Source organism: Anolis sagrei, chromosome X (assembly GCF_037176765.1).
Source record: "Anolis sagrei isolate rAnoSag1 chromosome X, rAnoSag1.mat, whole genome shotgun sequence".
Taxonomy (NCBI): Eukaryota; Metazoa; Chordata; class Lepidosauria; order Squamata; family Dactyloidae; genus Anolis; species Anolis sagrei.
This window is the reverse complement of record NC_090034.1, coordinates 52,951,754-52,975,588: the sequence shown is the minus strand read 5'-3', so window position 1 is coordinate 52,975,588 and position 23,835 is coordinate 52,951,754. Positions and strand designations below refer to the sequence as shown.

The 23,835-nt window shown below is 41.9% G+C and overlaps 3 protein-coding genes across 6 annotated transcripts in view; 1 reads left to right on the top strand and 2 right to left on the bottom strand.

Moving 5' to 3' along the window:
• REXO1 (RNA exonuclease 1 homolog) overlaps positions 1–2,142 on the bottom strand; it is a 41,846-nt gene extending 39,704 nt beyond the window's left edge. Inside the window, exon 1 of the mRNA XM_060785055.2 lies at positions 1,826–2,142. Coding sequence (XP_060641038.2) covers positions 1,826–1,970 — 145 coding nt within the window. The 5' untranslated portion in view covers positions 1,971–2,142. The remainder of the gene's footprint in view (positions 1–1,825) is intronic.
• A 4,227-nt stretch (positions 2,143–6,369) lies between these two features.
• Positions 6,370–14,739, bottom strand: CXH19orf25 (chromosome X C19orf25 homolog). Of its 4 annotated transcripts, XM_060785047.2 has the most exons (4): positions 14,137–14,301; positions 10,228–10,307; positions 9,549–9,710; positions 6,370–7,619 (listed from the first exon to the last, which is right to left on the bottom strand). In XM_060785047.2, exons 2-4 carry the CDS (start codon positions 10,241–10,243, stop codon positions 7,423–7,425), a joined length of 375 nt encoding a protein of 124 aa, XP_060641030.1. In that variant the 5' UTR covers positions 10,244–10,307; positions 14,137–14,301; the 3' UTR covers positions 6,370–7,422. The 4 variants fall into 4 exon arrangements, with proteins under 4 accessions (XP_060641030.1, XP_060641032.1, XP_060641031.1 ...); XM_060785049.2 differs by lacking the exons at positions 10,228–10,307; positions 14,137–14,301 and adding an exon at positions 14,674–14,739; XM_060785048.2 differs by lacking the exon at positions 10,228–10,307 and having other exon boundaries at positions 14,137–14,305.
• Positions 14,463–23,535, top strand: UQCR11 (ubiquinol-cytochrome c reductase, complex III subunit XI). Its single transcript, XM_060785051.2, has 3 exons — positions 14,463–14,575; positions 20,818–20,946; positions 23,427–23,535. The coding sequence occupies exons 1-2, from the start codon at positions 14,484–14,486 to the stop codon at positions 20,936–20,938; spliced, it is 213 nt and encodes a 70-aa protein (XP_060641034.2). The 5' UTR covers positions 14,463–14,483; the 3' UTR covers positions 20,939–20,946; positions 23,427–23,535.
• The last annotated feature ends 300 nt before the right edge of the window (positions 23,536–23,835 follow it).

The following is a 23,835-nucleotide window of genomic DNA, read 5'->3' as shown; positions in this document are numbered from 1 at the left end:
TTTGTTTATTGATGTACTGTTGGGCTTGGCCTCATGTAAGCCACTGTGAGTCCCTTGGGGAGATGGCAGCAGGGTATAAATAAAGTTTATTATTATTATTATTTCCACCTCCAAATGGCCTCTGAGCATGTGCAAAGTCCCTTTCACTGACAACATGGCCCATCTCCCATCTTCTTCACCCTGGAAGCAATTCTGAACATGGGCAGAGTGCCTTGGCTCACCAGAGGCCTCTCCTTCGCCCTCCCCTGTCCCACCTCCACTCCAAAGTACCTCTGAGCATGTGCAAAGACAAGGAAAGGTCGGTGGTTCAAATCCGGGGAACAGGGTGAGCTCCCGTCTGTCAGCTCCAGGTTCCCATGCCGGGACATAAAAGATGCCTCCCACAGAATGGTAAAACATCCAGGCATTATTATTATTATTATTATTATTATTATTATTAACTTTATTTGTACCCTGCTAACATCTCCCGAAGGACTCGATGCGGCTTACAAAGGCCAAGGCCTCAAAACACAACATAACAATACAACACCTAAAGCAAATTAAAAACAGTTAAGCAATATTAACAACAAGCAATAAACAATACATCAAGACACTATAAAACTGGGCCAGGCCAGAGTAATGGGTACAGGGTTAAAAGTGCTGATGTGACAGGTGATATGTAAGGATTATAGGGTAAGTGCAGTGTGCGGTGTGCAGCAATCTTAGTTCTACTAAAGTGCTTCTGGGACTTGTTATTGGAGATTCCTATTCTGGGAAGGCACATCGGAACAGCCAGGTCTTCAAGTTCTTTCTAAAGACTGCCAATGTAGGGGCCTGTCTAAGATCTTTGGGGAGGGTGTTCCAGAGTCAGGGGGCCACCACAGAAAAGGCCCTGTCTCACGTCCCCACCAAACGCGCCTGGAATAACAAGCAGGGCCTCTCCAGATGAACGAAGTGAACGCGTGGGTTCATAAATGGAGATGCGGTCACGCAGGTAGGATGGTCCCAAACCGTTTAGGGCTTTGTAGGTAAGCACCTGCACCTTGAATTGGGCTCGGAAAATAAACGGCAGCCAGTGGAGCTCCTTGAACAGGAGGGTTGACCTCTCTCTGTAAGGAGCACCAGTTAACATCCTGGCCGCTGCCCGTTGGACCAGTTGGAATTTCTGAGCCGTTTTCAAGGGCAGCCCCACATAGAGCGCATTACAGTAGTCCCTGGGCAACATCCTTGCCAATTCTCTCACACCAGAAGTGACTTGCAGTTTCTCAACACTGATAAAAATAACCTTCTGAGCATGTGCAGAGTGCCTTAGATTGTCAAGCGGCCTCTCCTTCACCCTCTACTATCCCACTTCCATCTTGTCTATCATGGAAGGGTTTCTGAGCATGACCAAGGCAAGGCCCATCTTCTCATCTACTCCACTATGGAAGAGCTTCTGAGCATGTGCAGAGTGCCTTGCACTAACGGCAAGGCCCATCTTCCAACTACTCTACCCTGGAAAAAGCTCTGAGCATGTGAGGAGTGCCTTGGGTTGTCAAGAGGCTTCTTCACCTTCCCCTGTCCCACTTCCACCTCCAAATCACCTCTGAGCATGTGCAAAGTGCCTTTCAATGAAAACAGGGCACATCTTCAATCTTTTCCACCCTGGAAGAGCTTCTGAGCAGGTGCAAAGTGCCTTGGATCGCCAGAGGCCTCTCCTTGACTCTCATCTGCCCCACTTCCACCTCCAACCTCTGAGCATGTTCAGAGTGACTTTGGTTGAAGGCAAAGGCACCCCCCTCCACCATGGAAGCGTATCTAAGTATGCGCGGAGGGCTAAAGCAGTCCCCCGAAGAGGCCCCGTTACCTCTGCTACGCCGCGGGAGAGGCGCCGTTGGCAGGGCGGCGGCCTGAGGAGCGCCCGCAGGGTGCCGGAAGTGGCAGTAAGGCCTCCCGCAGGCCGGCCCGAAGGGGCACTCGACGCCGCGGAAGAAGCCGCTGGAGCGGAGCATCCCTCAACCACCGCTTTCTCCGACTCAGCGGGTCTCTTCCCTCTCTCTCAGGCCGCCGCCATGCTAGCTATGGGCAGAAGAAAGGCGTCACCAGGGAGAACCACGCATGCGCCACAGTGGGTGCCACCTCCAACGCCTTTGCTTGCCGCCATCGCCACTAAAGGCAGGGAGGAGGGAAAGTAAACATTGCGCATGCGCAGTCTCACGCAAACCTAACCCTCCTCTCCAATGGGACGTGGTACAACAGCGAGGAGAGTAAAGAAAAACTGCGCATGCGCTGTAACACATATTAGCATCCCACCTATCCCATTTAGAAAGCCGGAGACGGATGTGCGCATGCGTATTACAGAAAAGGCTAGCGCCTGGCGGAAGTGCCGTTTGCCACCAAAGGCAAAACAAAAGCAAACCTATCGAAGTGAGGTCCTCGACGCCATTTTTTTTTTTGACAGGCCAAATAAGATGTCCAAGGAGAACGCCTGATCTAAATCACACTATTAAACATTAATTTTGTTCCTGAGGTATCAATCACATTTCCTAATTGGTTCGATCATGGAAATATGGCACAAGTTTATTAAACTGCAAAACTTTTATTTTTTGCCGGACATTCTGCTATAGCACATTTTAAAATATAATATAACACAATACAATACAATATAATAAAAATAATGGTATATTATATATTACATGTAATATTACTAATAATATTGCAGTATAGTACAATACAATATATAATGCTAACATTGTTCTATGCTAATAATATAATGTACTATACCTAGAATAATTATGTAATACAATATAATACTAATAATACAATATAATATATTGTAATATTATAATATTAATATATTAAATCTGATAGTACTGATAATATTTACTTATTTCTGTACGATATTTCTATCCTGCCTTTCTCGAACCCAAAGGTGACTCAAGGCGACTTACAACCAGGCAGCAGCAATTTGATGCCTAACGATATACAATAAACAGAATTAAAAATACATTCAATAAAACCTTTTAAAATATATAAAACCAATGCTTTCATTTTTATTCTCATTGTCCATAAATTGTCGTCTGAGCCAGTCCAATGTTCACTTTTGTCTAATACCATGTTTGACTGTTGCATTAGATTCTGAAGGCTTGTTCAAATAGCCATGTTTTCACTTTTTCCCCCCAGAAGGTCAAGGAGAGGATGTTCCACAACCAAGGGGCCACCACTGAGAAGGCCCTGTCTCCCATCCCCACAAGTCGTGCCTGCGAAGAAGGCAGGACCAAGAGCAGGACCTCCCTGGATGATCATAAATTCTTTTTGGTTCATAGGGAGATATACTTTTGGATAGGTAAGCTATACTATATAATTAATATATATTATTAGCTTTAGTACAGCAGGTTAACCAGCCAGCTGCAGAAAATTTTGCCAATCGAAAAGTCTACAGTTCAAGCCCGGGTTGGGGTGAGCTCTCATGCCAGCGATTTGATCGGGAGTGTCTAAGGACAACAAAGCTCCTCGTTATGGAAGATGGAGCGACAGCAACCCCACCCCCCACACACCCACATCCCATGGCCGGAGTCGAGCACTGCCTGTAATTGTAATTGAGCAAGTGGGGAAATTTCAGGGGCTCATTTCTCCCTCAGTTTTAGAGCTATCATGATGAAACTTGCCATAATTCTACCACACATTTTCCACTGTTAACCCACCAAATTTCAGAACATTGCACTCATCAACTAATTTTAGGGGAATTTTTGAATATGTTATTTAAAAAAAAAACTACATAAGCTATCTCCTTGAATTTTCCATACAATGCATGAGATCACCAGGGCATCCAGTCCCAGAAGTTTCAGAAAGATTCACACATCTGCAGATTTGTGGGATTTTTTAAAAACATTTATCCCCCCAAAAAGCGACAACAGCAATTGCCTTGAGTGCCTATCTTTTTGACACTCAACCACGGAACTTCAACTTAGTGCAGATTTCTATCACTTCCTTACTTTAGTCATCTTTGCAAATTCAATAATTTTATTATTATAAAAAGGCAAAAGATTTATACGATCTGAAGAGACTGACTTTAAATGGTAGGCTGCTGCAACCCTCTTTGGGGCTTTCTGATGCTGAGTACTGCATTCTGGGAAATGTAGTTTTGCAGGGCCTTTTGCATTCTCTGCCACAGGGGGCCTTCCCTTCCCAAACTACATTTCTCAGAATGCTGTGTTCTCAGTCTCCTGCCCATTAACTTTGCTAGTCCCGCCCCTAGTGCCTTTGCTTATGGCGATGATCGGGCCAAAAAAAAAGGACTGGTTTTTAAAACACTTTATGTTCTCTTGGCTTTCCAAAAGTTGCTTAATGATTATACTGAAAATTAAACTGACATTGGGAGGCATCTGCATGTTACAGAATATTAACAAATCTTAACTAAAATGTTTGGTGAGTGTTTTGATTCTTAAAAACTACTCGCCACCTTTCCTGTATGTTTCTAATATCAATTAGAAACATATTGTTTGTAAAATATTCAAAAATTCCCCTAAAATTAGTTGATGAGTGTAATGTTCTGAAATTTGGTGGGCTAACAGTGGAAAATGTGTGGTAGAATTCTGGCAAGTTTCATCATGATAGCTCTAAAACAATCTAACAAATTTGATCCAAAAAATGAATTAAAAATGAAGTTTTGCACATCACTAACACATACATTGATTTTTATTCACAAGTGGACTGAGACATCATTTGTAGTCCTTCCTCTTCCTTCTTTCTTCCAGGCTGCAGCACCATCTGTTGGTAGATACATGTATGTCCCTCTTCTGTTTCAACCTAAGAGGCATTTTAGGGCAATGACACCCATCGTCCCCCACTCTCATGGCTGGGGAACAGGGGAGTTGCAACCCAACATTACATCAAGGCAAAAATGGAGCCAAACCACACATTATAATAATAATAATATATAGAATATACTCATATATATTATACTTATAGAATATATATATTAATATATCTCATATAATAATATAGAGAAATAACATTGTGAGATAATAATACTAATATATTATATATAATATTAGGAGCCCCTGGTGGTGCAGTGGGTTAAACCCCTGTGCCGGCAGGACTGAAGACCGACAGGTCGCAGGTTCGAATCCGGGGAGAGTGTGGATGAGCTCTATCAGCTCCAGGTCCCCATTGCGGGGACATGAGAGAAACCTCCCACAAGGATGGTAAAACTTCAAAACATCTGGGTGTCCCCTGGGCAACGTCCTTGCAGACAGCCAATTCTCTCACACTAGAAGCGACTTTAAGTTTCTCAAGTCGCACCTGACACAACATATATATATATATATATATATATATATATATCGTAATATAATATATATACTACAACTTATGATATAGTACTGTACATTATATAATACTAATAATTTAATGTACTGGTAGTGTATTATGTATATTGTGATATAATAATATAGTACAATATATATAATAATTCCAGGTCCATCGTTGCTGACGTTCCGAGTGCTCTTTGATTGCAGATGAACTATAAATCCCAGTACCTACAACTCTTATATATATAGATGAATTCTTCCCAAACCTCTCCAGTATTTTTCTTAAGTCATGGGAGTTCTGTGTGGCAAATGTAGTCCAGGTCCATCGCCAGTGGGGTTCACAGTGCTCTGTCTTGCTGAAGGGTGAAGTACAACTTCCATCATGTTGAGTCAGTCCCCCAAAGCTCTCCAGTGTGAGCAATTGCTGATCAATTCCTCTGTGTTTACTGTGTGCCATAGGAAAGAGTAGGAAAGGGTTATGGGAGAAGCAGTGGGTGGGGTCATGCAAATTCCACACCAATGGAGAGTCAGAAACACTGGGATGTCTGTAGTGGAGGAAATACATAAAATGAAGTATGAAATTGTCCCCGTATGAAAGCCTTCACTTGGATGGTGGGCAGTATTGTTTGTGGAGGACATTGGCAGGGATCTTGGACATGTTCATGGCGCTAGCTATAACCTGCAATGTCATTGGAGGGAGGGCCTTTGGTGTCTCTCGGGTGTAGGAGCTATAACTTTGTGGAGGCAGGAGCTTGCCTGTGTAAGTGGACACCCCAGCCACATACACACAGACATATTTTCACTTTTATTATGTGTATAGATTTTATTATGTGTATAGATATATAATGATACACTGTTTTATTATTGTGTTTGTATATTTGAAGTTGTAATGTTTTTGATTTGTGAGCCACTTTGAGTCTCCATATGGAGAGATAAAACGGGATGTAAATAAATACATAAATAAGAATTGTTGCTGGATCGAGATTACAACCGAACACAAAAGCCATGACTTCCAGTCGCAGTAGGCCACTGAGTTGCATCAGAGGACCTGGCCCCTTATAGAGGCATATTCAGGAAGGATTCCACCCACAATCCACAGTTGTCCAAAACCTGCTCTTTAATAAGGGTTTTCTTAAATTAAAACAACCAGCCTCAACACATTCACCAAACCCACGTCACAGAGACCAAGCGGATCTGACGAGGGGCACGGCGCCGACCCCTTTCTAGCGGTGTCTTTTACAATTCTTTTCCACGCTGCGGATGAGCCTCTCCTTGAAAAACCGCTGGCCATATTCCAGTCCAGTCAAGAGCCTCAGGGACGGTGGGGCCTGCTCCGGCTGGACGTCCACATACACTGGGATGACTTTGGCCTCCTCTCGGTGGACAGTGTGGAGTAAGGTCAACTCGGCCACCCGCTGGCACCAGGTGTCGCCCAAGGAGTGGGGGCTCAGGAGGAGGAGGGCCACCCGGCTGGAGCGGATGCCCTCATCAGTCAAAGCGAGGACCGGCCTCCCAGCCACGGCATCTTGGTGCTCCACGTAGCCACAGAAGCCGTGCTCCCGGAGGATCCCGGCCACGTCGGTGGCTACATTCTCATCCTCTGGGGAGTACCAGAGGGAGAAATCATAATGGGGCGGGGGGAGAGAGGTCATGGCAAAGCCCCCTGTCGACGGGACACCTCCACCCACCCCCCCAAAAAACAGTAGCTAAACCCTTCGCTCTTTTCCACCTCTTCGCCCTCCAAGTCCAGTTCTCCGGAACGAAACACATAAGACAACTGAACGAAAAACAGCCTCCCCCCAATTCTACCCCGACTTATACAAAGCACATGACGGGGGGCAGACGGAAGAGATCAGAAAGCAGACGGCGGGAGCGGAGGGGCCTTGCGGTCAGCACACATTCATGGAACCTAAAACACAAGATGGCAGTGGCAACGGCGTTGAGGAGGAAGAAGCAGCGGCGGATGCATGCTGGAATCGATCTCATCGCAGGCCGGCGAGTCTTTTTGCGGGAAGGAAGAGGATGCTTCTGGGCTCATAAATGGGTTTTTGGTTTTTGCGGCAGCAGAGGGGTTGTTTTATTCCACCCTCGTTGGCTTTTCCCCCCAGCCCCCTCCCAAGCCCCCCGCGAAAGAAAGAAAGAGTTGTGTGCCTCACAAGGCCCTCTGTTTCATCTCCAGGATGCCTTGCTCCAAGGTGGCCCCAGCCAGTTTCAGCTCCTCGCACTTCTCCTTCAGGAGGCTGCAGGCCTTCTGCAGGCGGTGGTTCATCTCAACGTAGGACTGGGTCAGGCGGTAGAGGCGCTCCCGCTTGGCTTCAGGGTCCTCGTTTTTGGCCGGAGTGGGCAGGTCTAGGGGGCAAAGAGAGAGAGAGAAAGAGAGAAGGAAGCCATCACTTACTGTTGGAAATAGCCACCTTCTACAAGCTTCCTATACTAAGTTATTTGTTATGTATATAAGTCAGATTGTTTACTGTATTATATATGTGTGTATTGGGATGCAGTTTTCCTTAACACTATGTTGTGGGAGGGGCTGCAGATCATGTGATCATAACTGAGACTGTTTAGGACTCAGACCCCATTTTAGTAGTCTGTAGAAAATAATAATAATAATAATAATAATAATAAAAATAATAATAATAATTTTAAAAAACTTTATTTGTACCCCGCTACCATCTCCCCAAGGGACTCGGTGCGGCTTACATGAGGCCGAGCCCACAATACATCAATAAACAATAGCAACAGTAGTACAGAACAATAAATAAACTCATAAGCAGAAAATAAGCAATACACATTAACAATAACACGACGACGTTTACAAACCTATGGCTGGGCCATATGTAATAATTAAAAATTTAAAAAATAATGCTGGGCATGACAAGGTGACATATAACTAGGATAGAAGTTTTGGAGAGGGATGAAATGTACAGACAATCCTAGATCACTAATAAAGTGCTTTTAGGGACATATTGCTGGGAGTTTCCTTATTCTGGAAAGGTACACTGAAACAACCACGAACAAAAAGAATGCTTTAGAGAAGAAACTCCATTAGACCATCAGAACAGAAAGATGCTTTAGACCAGGGGTCCTCAAACTAAGGCCCAGGGGCCAGATACGGCCCTCCAAGGTCATTTACCCGGCCCTCTCTCAGGCTCAACCTAAGTCTGAAATGACTTGAAAGCACACAACAGCAACAACAATCTGATCTCTTCAGCCAAAAGTAGGCCCACACTTCTCATGGAAATACTAATAAGTTTATGTTTGTTAAAATTGTTCTTCATTTTAATTATTCTATTGTTATAAAGTGTTTTTTTGCACTACAAATAAGATATATGCAGTGTGCATAGGAATTCATTCATGTTTTTTTCAAATTATAATCCGGCCTCCAACAGTTTGAGGCAGTGACTTGGCCCTCTGTTTAAAAAGTTTGAGGACCCCTGCTTTAGACTTTGGACTGTTCAGATTCTAAGAAAGATGCCCTGTGTTATCTGCACAGAGAAACAACTTCAAATCCTATATGTAATTGGACTGATATGCAAAGTACCTACATGATGAATACAGGAAGGTTGTGAGTAAACCAGATATGCTACTTTTATAGAAATCTACTTATTGGGAGGGAGGGAGGAATGAAAAGAAAGAAGAAGGGAGGGATGGAAGAGAAGGAAGGGAGGGAAGAAGGGAAGGATGGAAAGAAGAGAAGGGTGAGAAGGAAGGGGGAGGAAAGGGAAGGAGGTAAGAGAAGAAAGGAAAAGGAGGAAGGAAGAAGGGAGGGAGGGAGGTAAGAGAGGAAAGAAGGAAAGGAAGGGAAGAGAAGGGGGAGGGAGGGAAGAGAAGGAGGAAATAGTAGGAGATAAGAATAGGAAGAAAGAGAAGGGAGGGAGGGAAGAAGGGAGGGAAGAAAAGGAGTTAAGAGAAGGAAGGAGGGAGGGCGGTAAGAGAAGGAAGGAAGAGAAGGAAGGGAGAGAAGGAAGGGAGAAGAGAAGGAGGGAGAGAGAGAATGGAAGGAGGTAAAAGAAAGAAGGAAGGAAGAAGGGAGGGAGGGAAGACAAGGAAGTAAGAGAAGGAAGGAAGAGAAGGAAGGAGGGAAGAGAATGAAAGAAGGAAGAAGGGTAAGAGGGAGAGAAGAAGAGGGAATAAAAACTAGGTAGGTAGGGAAGAGAAGGAAGGAGGGAAGAGAAGGGAAGAAAAGGAGGAAAGGAAGGAAGAAGGGAGGGAAAAGAAGGAAGGAAGGGAAGGAGAGGGAAGGGAGGGAAGACAAGGAAAGGCAGGCAGGCCCTGTACCTTCGCTGGGTTCAGCCAGCAAGACAAAGACGGGGTCGTTGGGCTGTGCGCGCTGGACGTCCTCGAGGACCTGCTCGGCACTGGGGGGCTCTGGCCGCGTGGGCAGCACCACCCTCTTCTTGGCCTTGGAGGTCATGGCTTGGAAACAGGTGCCGATGGGCACTGCAAGGAGAGGCAGAGAGGCGCGAGGGTCAGAGGCAGTGCAGACAAAAGGGGGGGCATCTCCTACACAGTGATTGGAGACGAGGTTGGAACGTGGGGCCCTCCAGGTGACATTATGGCCTTCTACTTTCTAATATGGCAGAGAGTTGGGCTAGATGGCCTTTGGGGGCCCCTTCCAATGCCCGCTTCCCTTTGCAAGGAGACAATGGCCGCACAATTCCTTGTCAGGGACACAAATCAACTCGGATTACATCTCACAAGCCTAAAACAGTTGAAGACAAACCCACAAAGCAATATAGAAACGGATTGGGGTGGGGGCAGTTCTTTCAACTGTCATAATATAGGAATTACATACATCTATATAAGAAAACCAATGCCCATTTACATGCAAGGAATCAAGTCCCATCATTGAATCTTTCCTCCTCAAAGATGGATTCAGGCTCTCCCAAACGACCCAGGCTTTTTCTTCCCCTCTTCCCATCCCAAAAGGGATACCCCCCCCCCTTTCAAAAAATACCTCTCCGGACATCCATGGCTGCAGCTTCGGTGTGTTCGCTCCTACCAAGGATGAGAATGGAGTCCTCGCACACGCGTGTGCTTGTGCGAGAAAGAGAAAGAGAGAAAGAGAGGCTGGATCTCCTGTGAATGTGTGTGTGTGTCTCACATCTACCCCTGGTGCTGTCACAAATCCTCAGGACCGGAAAATGGCCATCGTTGTTCTCCTCTGCATCCCAGGGATGGAGAGGAGGAGGGATTGCGGAGGAAGGCAGAACCAGGGAGGGACTCAGGCCTTTGGATCCTGACCAAGTGGAAGTGGAGGGGGGAGGCACCATACATGTATGTGTGTGTGCTGTGCCCCCTCTTCCCTCCCCCTTCCACTATACACGCACACACACATATACACATACACACATATAAAGTGGCCTCCATTCCCTCCCGTTTCCACTCGAGATAGATATCTGTATATATGTGTGTGTCATATATATATGTGTGTGTGTGAGTGGATGGTGTGTCCCCATTCCCTCCCTCTTCCATTTGATGTGTGTGTATATATTTATTTAAATGGCGTGCCCCCATTCCCCCCTCTATTTGATGTGTGCGTATTTAAATGGTGTGTCCCCATTCCCCTCTTCCACTTTTTATATATGTATGTGTGTGCGCGCGCGCATTTAGAAATATAAATGCGGTGTAACACCATTCCCCCCACTTCTGCTTGAGATATACATGTGTGTACATATACACATACATACATATACATAAAATGACATGTGTGTATGTGTGTGTGTATATATATATGTATGTAAATAGTGTGCCCCCATTCCCTTTCAATTAATATTTATGTATATGCATATGTGTGTATGATAAACACACACACGCACATATATATATGGTGTGCCGCCCATTTCATCCCTCCTTCCACTTTTTTTGATGTGTGTGTATTTAAATGGTGTGTCCCCATTCCCCTCTTCCACTTTTTATATATGTATGTGTGCGCGCGCATTTAAAAATATAAATACGGTGTAACACCATTCCCTCCCACTTCTGCTTGAGATATATATGTGTGTACATATACACATACATACATATACATAAAATGACATGTGTGTATGCGTGTGTGTGTATATATATGTGTGTGTGTGTAAATAGTGTGCCCCCATTCCCTTTCAATTAATATTTATGTTAATGCATGTGTGTATGATACACACACACACATATATATATATGGTGTGCTGCCCATTCCCCCCCCCCCTTCCACTTTATATGTGTGCGTATTTCAAAATATAAATATGGTGGGGCACCATTACCTCCCACTTCTATTTGAGATATACATGTGTGTTTGTGTGTGTGTATATACATATACATATATATGGTGTGCCAACCATCCCCTCCCCCTTCCACTTTATATATGTGTATTTATTTATTTGTTATTTATTTAAAATATTTATATTCCGCCCTTCTCACCCCGAAGGGGACTCAGGGCATATACATGGCAAACATTCAATGCCGGGACACAAACCCTAACCCTAACCCTATTTCAAAATATAAATATGGTGTGACACCATTGCCCCCCACTTCTACTTGAGATATACATGTGTGTATATACATATATACATAAAATAATTGCAGTGTGCCCCCATTCCCTTCCCAATAATATATATGTATATGCGTGTGTGTGTGTGTATGTGTGTGTATGTATGTGTGTGTGTGTATATATATATATATATATATATATATATATATATATATATATATATATATATAGCGTGCCATCCATTCCCTCCCTTTTCCACTTGATATATATGTATATATGTACATGTATACATGTAGGTATATGTCTATATATATGTGTGAGTGTGTGTGTATAGTGTATGTGTGAGTGCCCCCATTCCCTTTTCCACTTGAGATATGTGTGTCTGTGCGTATATAGATATATAGAGAAATATTTATTTAAATGGTGTGCCCCCCGCTTCCACTTGGTGAGGAAAAGGACAACCCTTCCGCTTTGAGAGATTTCCAGAATCTTCATCGCGAGCTCTGCAGCTCCCCCCCCCCCCCCCATGGCTTTCCTCTGGATGCAGAGCGCATGCAGAGGCGCCCTTTCTGCGGATACCGCACCCAGCCAAAGCAAAAAAGGGGGTTTCCTTTCAATCCATGGGGCAAGCCTCCCCTTTTCCCTCAAGGATTGATCATCAAAGCCCCACCCCCATTTTTATTTCTCTGATGGAGCTCCATCCAACTGCAAGACCCCTCCTCTTTTCTTCCTCAATAAAGAAGAGCCTTTAAGAGGGAGAGCAAGAGAAAATAATAATAATAATAATAATAATAATAATAATAATAGTATGAAAAAATATAATGCCATGCTGAAATAATCATATTGAAAAATAATATCAAATAAATAATAATGAGAATATAATGCGCAATAGAAAATAAAATAATAATATAAAAATATATAATATAAAATAAAAATATTAAATAAAATAATAATATGTAAATATAATAGATAAGACAAACTAAAACAATAATTTAGAAAAATAAGATTAAATAAATAATATTAAATAAAATAATACTAATATGAAAATATTATATATAATGCAAACTAAAATAAAAATATAGGGAAATAATATCAAATTAAAATATTAAATAAAACAATACTAATATGAAAATATTATATATAATGCAAACTAAAATAAAAATATAGGAAAATAATATCAAATAAATAATATGAAATAAAATAATAATACCATGGAAATATAATAGATAATACAAACTAAAATAATAATATAGGAATAGTATAAACTAAATGGGAACTATAGTTCACCCACACCCACTGAACCAGTTGATCTAGACTAAATTTGGAGCACAGACAAGCAATGCTTTTCTCAAATAACCTGGGCACCGCCAGGTCCGCAAGCTAGTATTAAATAAAATAATAATAATATGTAAAAATAATAGATAATACAAACAATATTAATATAAAATAAATAATATAAAATAATATGTTAATATAATAGATGATACAAACTACAATAATAATATAGGAAAATAATAGATAATATAAATCAAAATAATATAGGAAAATATAAAATAAATAATATAAAATAAAATATTAATATGTAAATATAATAGATAATACAAACTAAAAATAATATAGGAAAAATAATAGATAATATAAATCAAAATAATATAGGAAATATAAAATAAATAATATAAAATAAAATAATAATATGTAAATATAATAGATAATACAAACTAAAATAATAATATAGGAAAAATAATAGATAATATAAACCAAAATAATATAGGAAAATAATATAAATAAAATAAAATAAAATAATAATATGTAAATATAATAGATAATACAAACTAAAATAATAATATAGGAAAAATGATAGATAATATAAACCAAAATAATATAGGAAAATATAAAATAAATATTAAATAAAATAACAATGATATCTAAATATAATAGATAATACAAATGAAAATAATAATATAGAAATATAATATAAAATAAATAATATAAAATAAAATAATAATATGTAAATAGAATAGATAATACAGTCTAAAATAATAATATGGGAAAATAATACATAATATTACACACAATTATGATAATATCAAAAATATAAATAATATGAAATATAATAATATGCTGAAATAATAATATAGAAAAATAATATCAAAGACATAAATATAATATTAGAAAAATAATATTAAATAAATAATATTAATCTTCCTCCCCATCAAATACAATGACTTCTTTCCTGACTCTCCATCTTAAAGGGGAGGGGAGCTCTTCTCTTTGAAAAAAAGGAGGATCCAATTCAATGGGGCCTCCCCTTTAACAGGGGGGTCTCTCTCCCAGTGTTTTCCCGCCATAAGAAAAGCCCCCATTGTTGCCCCTCCCTCTTCGTTTGCCCCTCACCTGCTCTTCCTCCTCCTCCTCCTCCTCACAGCCTTTTCCCCTCCAGGTCACGCCCACCGCCTTGGCCACGCCCACCGCCTCTGCTGTTAGACTGAGCTGGCTCTCTTCTAGCGCATGCGTTCTTAAGGCAGGGAGCTAGGAAATGCAGATTGGCCATACGGAATGCGCCAGTCTATGAGATGCGCATGCGTACTGGAATGGACGGCGAAAGAAGTAAACAGTACACAGGGAGAAGGAAAACGGCGCATGCGTAGAAGGTGATTTGTGAGCGGACTCGCCTATAAGACGCGCATGCGTGTTGAACTGGGCGGAGAAAGTAGATAGGAGAGGGAGGAGGAACCCGGCGCATGCGCAGAAGTAAGGTGACTTTCAGAGCAGAGGCTGGTAGGATGCTCACCAAATACCTCGGTCCCCGCTACGGCCAGCTCTTACGTACTTGGTGAGTAGGGGGTGTGGCTTAGAGTTCGCTCCTCCCACTGTCTAATGGGGGTACCCTAAATTGGGGAGGTGGGATACTTTTGGGGGGACTGTGCTTACCAGAATTCTCTCAGCCAGCCATGCCACAACGGTGTCTCCCTCCCAAAAAAGGAACTTTCGCCCCGCAAAGTAGGGAATGCTGGGAGTCGTAGTCTTCGCAACCGGATGCTGTGCATGCAGAGCGGAGGATTCTGGGAGTCGTAGTCTTAAAAAGGAGATCAGAGCAACATGAAAGTCATTTTGGGGCCCAGTCCCATCATCATCATAATATAGAAGGATAATATTGAATAAAATAATAATAATAAAATAATATAAAAATATATTACTAAGCTAAAATAATAATAAATAATAGAGAAAAAATAATAGTAAATAAAAATAAATAATGTTAAATAATAATAGAGAAAAAATACTATTAAATAAAATAATCTATATAAATAAAAATGAAACGTTCGTTTGTGGGATTAACAGAACTCAAAAAAACCACTAGATGAATTGAGACCAAATTTGGACACAAGACACCTAACAACCCAATGTATGTCCTTCACTCAAAAAATTGATTTTGTCATTTGGGAGTTGTAGTTGCTGGGATTTATAGTTCACCTACAATCAAAGAGCATTATGAACCCCACCAATTTATTTTATTTCTCATGTCAGGGCAGCCAGTCAATCATATTACATTTCTAATAGAACAAAGCAAACAAACAGAGAAAATACAAAATGTGTGAGTTTGGTTGTTGATTAAATGTCCTTTGACCAGTTTCTGGCCACTTGGAGTGCCTCTGGTGTTGCTGCAAGAAGGTCCGCCATTGTGCATGTGGCAAGGCTCAGGTTGCATTGCAGCAGGTGGTCAGTGGTTTGCTCTTCTCCACATTCGCATGTCGAGGATTCCACTTTGTAGCCCCATTTCTGAAGGTTGGCTCTGCATCTTGTGGTGCCAGAGCGCAGTCTGTTCAGCGCCTTCCAGGTCGCCCAGTCCTCTGTGTGCCCAGCGGGGAGTCTCTCATTTGGTATTTATTTATTTATTTATTACCGTCACTTTTACCCCGCCCTTCTCACCCCCAAGGGGGGACTCAGGGCGGCTTACAGAAAAAGGCACAATTCGATGCCTTATCACATATACATACAAATATAAAAACAAGTAAGCAATTACAAAATTAAAATTAGATCATCAATACATAATAACACCATAAACACAATAGTAGGCTAATCCTGAGCTCAGAGTTCGGAGTTCCGTAGATCCATCCGGTCCAATTCCAGCTCGTCATCAGGTCTTTCTTTAACTGCCTGGGTGTCCAAACGCCTGGTCCCACATCCAGGTCTTCAGCCTCTTCCTAAATGAGAGAAGGGACGTTGCCGATCTAATCTCCCCGGGGAGCGAGTTCCATAGGCGGGGGGCCACCACCGAGAAGGCCCTGCTCCCCGTCCCCGCCAATCTCACTTGTGAGAGAGGCGGGGTCGCGAGCAGGACCTCCCCAGAGGATCTTAGATTCCGAGGTGGGACGTAGAGGGAGATCCGTTCGGATAGATACACTGGTCCGGAACCGTTTAGGGTTTTGTAGGTCAAAACCAGCACTTTGAATTGTGCTCGGAATTGGATCGGCAGCCAGTGGAGCTGACGCAACAGGGGGGTGGTGTGCTCCCTGTATGTCGCTCCAGTGAGCAATCTGGCTGCCTCACGCTGGATCAGTTGGAGTTTCCGAGCAGTCTTCAAAGGCAACCCCACGTAGAGTGCGTTGCAGTAATCCAATCGGGATGTAACAAGAGCGTGGACCACCATGGCCAAGTCCGACTTCCCAAGGTACGGGCGCAGCTGGCGCACAAGTTGTAGTTGTGCAAAAGCTCTCCCGGCCACCGCCGAGACCTGGGGTTCCAGGCTCAGCGGTGAGTCCAGGATCACTCCCAAGCTGCGAACCTGCGTCTTCAGGGGGAGTGTAACCCCATCTAACACAGGCTGTAACCCTATACCCTGTTCGGCCTTACGACTGACCAGTAGGACCTCTGTCTTGTCTGGATTCAATTTCAATTTGTTAGCTCTCATCCAGTCCGACACAGCAGCCAAGCACCGGTTCAAGGTCTGGACAGCCTCCTTGGTGACAGGTGGGAAGGAGTGACAGATTTGGACATCATCTGCGTAGAGATAACATCTTAGTCCGAAACTCCGAATGATCTCTCCCAGCGGCTTCATGTAGATGTTAAATAACATCGGGGACAGAATAGAACCCTGTGGGACTCCACACAACAACGGTTGTGGGGCCGAACAGGTGTCACCCAGTAACACCTTCTGGGATCGACCCTCAAGGAAGGATCGGAGCCACTGCAGAGCAGTGCCTCCGAGCCCCATATCCATGAGGCGCCCCAGAAGGATACCGTGATCGACGGTATCGAAGGCCGCTGAGAGGTCCAGCAGAACTAACAGGGACACACTCCCCCTGTCTAGCTCCCTGCGCAGATCATCTACCAAGGCGACCAAGGCTGTCTCAGTTCCATGTCCCGGCCTGAAGCCAGACTGTGCCGGATCTAGATAATCAGTGTCTACCAGAAACCCCTGGAGTTGCGCTGCCACCACACGTTCCATGACTTTGCCCAAGTAGGGGAGATTGGAAACTGGCCGATAGTTGTCAAATTGAGTGGGATCCAGTGATGGTTTCTTCAACAGCGGTTTTATAACAGCCTGTTTTAGACTCGCTGGAAATTTTCCTTCCTGTAAGGAGGTGTTAACCATCACCTTCACCCACTCTGCCAAACCCCCTCTGGCTTCTTTTATTAGCCAGGATGGGCAGGGGTCTAGGATGCATGTGGTGGGTCGCACCTCTCCAAGGATCCTGTCCACATCCTCAAGCTGAACCAATTGAAACGAATCCAACAAAGCTGGACAAGCAGATGTTCTCGTTACATCCCCAGAGACTGCCGTTAACATGACGTCAAAGCCTGACCGAATCCGCTCAATTTTATCCGTGAAGAATCGAGCAAATGCTTCACAGCGAGCCACCGAGTTGTCCGAGGTCTCGCATTTTGGCGGGTTTAACAGGCCCCTGACAACTCGGAAGAGCTCCGCTGGACGATTCTTCGCGGATGCAATATTGGCTGTGATAGATGTTTTTTGAGCTGCCGCTATTGCCACACCGTAGGACCTTAAAAAGGCATTCAGGTGTGTTTGGGCTGGATTGGTGGGGTTCTGGCGCCACACACACTCTAGCCTCCTCTTCTTTCGCTTCATCGCTGCCAGCTCCTCAGTAAACCAAGAGGCTGGTTTAGCTCGGTTACTCGAGAGGGGACGTTCCGGAGCGATTGTGTCAATTGCCCTGGTCAACTCCCTATTCCAGCAAGAGACCAGGGCATCGACAGAGTCACCTGCCAAGGAGGTGGAAAAATCCCCAAGAGCCGTCAGAAAGCCATTTGGATCCATAAGTCTCCTGGGGCGGACCATTCTAATGGGTCCACCACCCCTGCGGAGGTTAGAAGGCACAGTTAGTCTAAATCTGATCAGGTGGTGATCGGTCCATGGCAATGGAGCGATGGACAGCTCCTCCAAACCGTCACCCTCATCCCATCCCTGCGCAAAAACCAAATCCAAAGTGTGCCCGGCACTATGGGTGGGACCAGATATTAGTTGGGACAGGCCCATGGTTGCCATGGCGGCCATGAAGTCCTGAGCCGCGCCCGAGAGAGTGGCCTCGGCATGGACATTGAAATCTCCCAGGACCAAAAGTCGTTGGGAGCTCAAGGCCATGTCCGAGACCACCCCCGCTAGCTCAGGTAGGGAGACTGTAGTGCAGCGGGGTGGTCGGTACACTAGCAGAATCCCTATCCTGTCCCGGTCACCTATCCTAAAGCCGGCACATTCAAACGAAGATGTTTGTGGGATGGGACGCCTGATCAGAGGGATAAATTCCTTATAGACCAATGCGACTCCACCTCCCCGCCCTCCAAGCCTTGGTTGGTGCTGAACAGAGTAGCCTGGTGGACAGAGTTGGGAAAGGTTGACCCCTCCCCCTTCGTCCAACCAGGTCTCTGGTATCAGCCATTGGTTGAGGTTCTGGGTTTGAGCCTGCCACTTTTGGACTCTCGCTTGCTGAGGTGTTCCAGCGAGTGTCTCTGTAGATCTTAGGAAACTATGTCTGGATTTAAGCCGTTGACGTGCTGGCTGATACCCAAACGGGATGAGCTGGAGATGTCTCAGCCTTGGTCCTTTCACTATTGGCTGCCACTTCCCGGCGGATGTCAGGTGGTGCGATACTGGCTAGACAGTGTAATTTCTCCAGTGGTGTAGGGCGCAGACACCTCGTGATAATGCAGCATGTCTCATTAAGAGCCACATCCACTGTTTTAGCGTGGTGAGATGTGTTCCACACTGGGCATGCGTACTCAGTAGCAGAGTAGCACAGCGCGAGGGCAGATGCCCCACCAATGATGGAATTGAACCAAACTTGGCACACAGTTCTCCCATGACCAACAGAAAATACTGGAAAGGTTTGGTGGGCAGTGTCCTTTGGTTTTGGAGTTGTAGTTCACCTACATCCAGAGAGCACTGTGGACTCAAAAAATGATGGATCTGGACCAAACTCTACACAAATACTCAAAATGCCCAGATGTGAACACTGATGAAGTTTGGGGAAAAAAGAATCTTGACATTTGGGAGTTGTAGTTGCTGGGATTTGTAGTTCACCTACAATCAAAGAGCATTCTGAACCCCACCAACGATAAAATTGGGCCAAACCTCCCACACAGAATCCCCATGACCAGTAGAGTGGGCCACAGCAATGCGTGGCAGGGGACGGCTAGTAATATGAGAAAATACACTACTAGGCTGAAATAATGATAAAGAAAAATAATATAAATGATAATATTAAGTATAATAATATGAAAAATATAATACTAGGCTAAGCTACTAATATCAAAAATTAATATAAAATAAATAAAACATAAAAAATAGAAAAACTAATAGTAAATAAAAATGTTAAATAATAATATAGAAAAATCCTATAATAATAAATATGAAAAATATACTTCTAGGCTAAAATAATAATAAATAAAAATAATATAAATGATAATATTAAATACAATAATATGAAAAATGTAATACTCAGCAAAAATAATATCTAAATATAATGTAATATAAATAATATATAGGAAAAGAATATTAAATAAAAATCAAAAAATGCTAAATAATCATATAGAAAAAGAATATTAAATAAAGAATATTAAATAAAATAATAATATGAAAAAATATGCTATGCTGAAATAATAATATCAAAATAATATTAAAAAGCATAAAATAAAATAATAATAATATGAAAATATAATACTGTACTAAAGCATACACCAGGCGCCCCACGTGGCACAGCAGGTTAAGCTGCTGAGCTGATGAACTTGCTGATCAAAAGGTTGGCAGTTCGAATCCGGGAAGTGGGGTGAGCTCCCACTGTTAGCACCACTTCTGCCACCCTAGCAGTTTGAAAATATGCAAATGTGAGTAGATCCAAAGGTACTTCTCCAGCAGTCATGCCAGCCACATGACCCTGGAGGCATCTACAGACAAAGCAGGCTCTTTGGCTTAGAAATGGAGATGAATACCCCCCCCCCCCCCAAGTTGGACATGACTAGACTTAGTGTCACAGGGAAACCTTTACCTTTTTAAAACATAGAATATGAATATAATACTATAATAGCAAAATAATATACATATATAGCAATGTGATAATTTGTAATATTTCGTAAAAATAATACATTATATCAACAATAAATATAATAGTACGGTACTGTTCCATTATCTGTATGGAATAATACTATTATTAATAGTATTGCATTATTATTATTTTATACTACTACTACTAATAATAATAATACAATAATTATTCTTAGTGTTTGTCTCACAAATTCATAGTATTGTAATAATACAATACTACTGACAGTATAAAATAACAATACAGTGCATATTAAAAATACAATGCAATAATATAATAATATAATACAAAATAATAATATAAAACAATGTATTAATAATATATAATAATAAATAATATATTATTATAACAATAACAAAAATGATATAATCCAATCATATAATAATTTGTAACTCTTCAATATACCATAATATGTTGTAATAATATAATGAGTTATAACACTACAGTATAATAATACATAATAATAATAATATTTTTATAATTATAAATAATAGCATTGTGTTGCTGTTTTTTTCTTTAGGATCCCCACCGCGGTCACATGGGGGTCAGTAGGGACCGTGGGGCTGATTTGGGCCACCGATTGGCGGCTGATCCTTGACTACGTCCCATGGATCAATGGCAAGTTTAAGAAAGATGACTAAATCAAAGGGTAAGTTATGCCATGGATTGATTACAATGCATTATATATATATATATATATATATATACACACACACACACACAAGCTTATATATAATATTATATACTATGTAATAACACTATGTAACACGATTGTTGTTCCTGGGTCATAAATATCCTTTATGTAATAATTCATTTTGAATTCTATTTTGTGTGATATAGGATGACTTGAGTCTCATTAATGGGCAACAAGTGGGATATAAATGAACAACAATAGTACTACTACTACTAATAATAATAATAATATTTATATCCCTACCTATCTCCCCGAGGGGACTCAGGGCAGTTTGCAACAGATATTGGCAAACATTCAAGGCTGTGAGAAGCTGAACAAAGACAAAAATAAGCAACCCCCCAAATCCAAAAAAACATATCGACATCTATATCAAAAATTATAGCACATTAAACTGCAATATTACTAGTAATATTATATGTAATATATAATATACAATTATATTATTCTATATTATTTAAAGGTAAAGATTTTCCCCTGACATTAAGTCCAATTTTGTCTGACTGGGGGTTGGTGCTCATCTCCATTTCTAAGCCGAAGAGCACTGTTACCTTCCCGCCAGAGCAGTACCTATTGATCTACTCATATTTGCATGTTTTCAAGCTGCTAGGTTGGCAGAAGCTGAGGCTAACCACGAGAGTGCATGCCGCTTCCCGAATTCAAACCTGCGACCTTTCAGTTAGCAAGTTCAGCAGCTCAGTAGTTTAACCCACTGCGCCATGGGGGGGGGGGGGGGGGTCCTATATATATTATTAAATTGTACTGTATTATTATACTGCAATATATGTAACACACCACCAATGTATTATACTTTTAGTATATAATATGTTGTGCCATATCATAAGTTGTATATACAGTACACAATATATTATATTACAACATTATTGATATTACATACAATATAGCAGCATTATTACATTACAATGTTATTATATATATATATATATATATATATATATATATATAATCTATCTACCTATCTATATATTCGTATATACTAGCTTGGGTACCTGGTGTTGCCGGGGTTATTTGAACAAGTCAATTTTTATGAACAAAAATGTCAATTTTTATGTACAAAATGCATAAGGTTGTGGGTGAACTACAACTCACATCATGCTAGGTTAACCCCGAGAAACTCCATCACTCCTTAAGACCTCATTGGTGGGGTCAGTGTGCTCTCTGGCTGTAGGGTAAACTACAACTCCCACTAAAGTGAGTCAGTCCCCTCAAACCCCTCTAGTAGGTTGAGTTGGTCATGGGGATTCTGTGTGCCAAGTTTGGTCCAAGTTCATCATCGGTGGAGGTCACAGTTTATCTGGTTGTGGGTGAACTACAACTCTCAGAAAGAAAGGTCAGTTCACCCAAACCGTCCAGTACTCAAATTTTGGAATATCAGATATGTGTTCCAAGTTTGGTCCAGGTTCATCAGTGTTTTGGTTCACAGTGCTCTCTGGATGTAGGTGAACTACAGCTCCCCCAAATCAAGATGAATTTTGCCCATAGACCTCTAAGCCTTCACTTGGGTGGTGGGCAGTGTGGTGTTTGTGGAGGACATTGGCAGAGCTCTTGGACATGTTCATGGCAGCACTATAACCTGCACTGTCATTAGAGGGAGGGCCATTGGTGTCTAGCATTGGAAGCCATAGCTGTTTTTTTATTGTTTATTTTTAAAGTTTTAACTATTACATTTGGTCCAGCCATAGGTTTTTAAATTCTTGTGTGTTATTGTCTACTTATGAGTTATATTAATTGTATTGTTCATTTTGTTTATTGCTTATTATTTTATTATTGCTTGTTGTTTTTTATGTATTGTTGGGCTTGGCCTCATGTAAGCCGCTCTGAGTCCCTTGGGGAGATGGTGGCGGGGTATGAATAAATTATTATTATTATTATTATTATTATTATTATTATTATTTGTGGAGGCAGGAGCTTGTCTGTGTAAGTGGACACTCCAGCCACATACACACATACATATTTTCCATTTTATTATGTGTATAGAATAGAATAATAATGACACAGCAGGTTAAACCGCTAAGCTGCAGAACTTGCTGACTGAAAGGTCGGCGGTTCAAATCTGCAGGATGGGGTGAGTTCCCGCTGTTAATTCCAGCTTCTGCCAACTTAGCAGTTCAAAAACATGGGAAGCTAAAAGTGTTCCATGCAGTCATGCCAGCCACATGACCTCAGAGGCGTCTATGGACAACGCCAGCTCTTTGGCTTAGAAATTGAAATGAGCACCACCCCAGAGTCGGTCTCCACTAGACTTAATGTCAAGGGGAAACCTTTACTCTTTACTAGAATAATAATAATAAGGTAATATACAAATATAGGAAATAAAGGAGTATTGTTGAAACTGTTCTCAAAAGCAAAGACTCCAAAATCAGAAGTTAATTATTTATTTATTATTTTTTCCCCTCTTTATTTTTTCTTCCTTTTAGGTTCCTATGGTGCGATGTTCTCCAATACCATAAGCAAGAAGGCTGCCATCCTTTCAAAAGGCATTCTGTGCTACTGTGAAACCAATAAAAGAGTCTTTTTCATGCTGTATTTAGACTTATTTAATTTGTTGTTGTTGTTGTTGTTGTTGTTGTTATTATTACTATTATGGAAGTGAAAATTAAGAATTCTCCAAGAAGTGAATCCTAAGAGCTGCGGAGTAGGCTCAAACCTTATTGTTATTATTAATATTATTATATATGACTTTCACTTAGAAATGGAGATCAGCACTAACCCCCAGAGTTGGACACGACTGGACTTAATGTCAGGGGAAACCTTTACCTTTACCTGTTATATATGACGGTACTTAAACCCTGTCCGACTCTGGTGGTTGGTGCTTATCTCCATTTC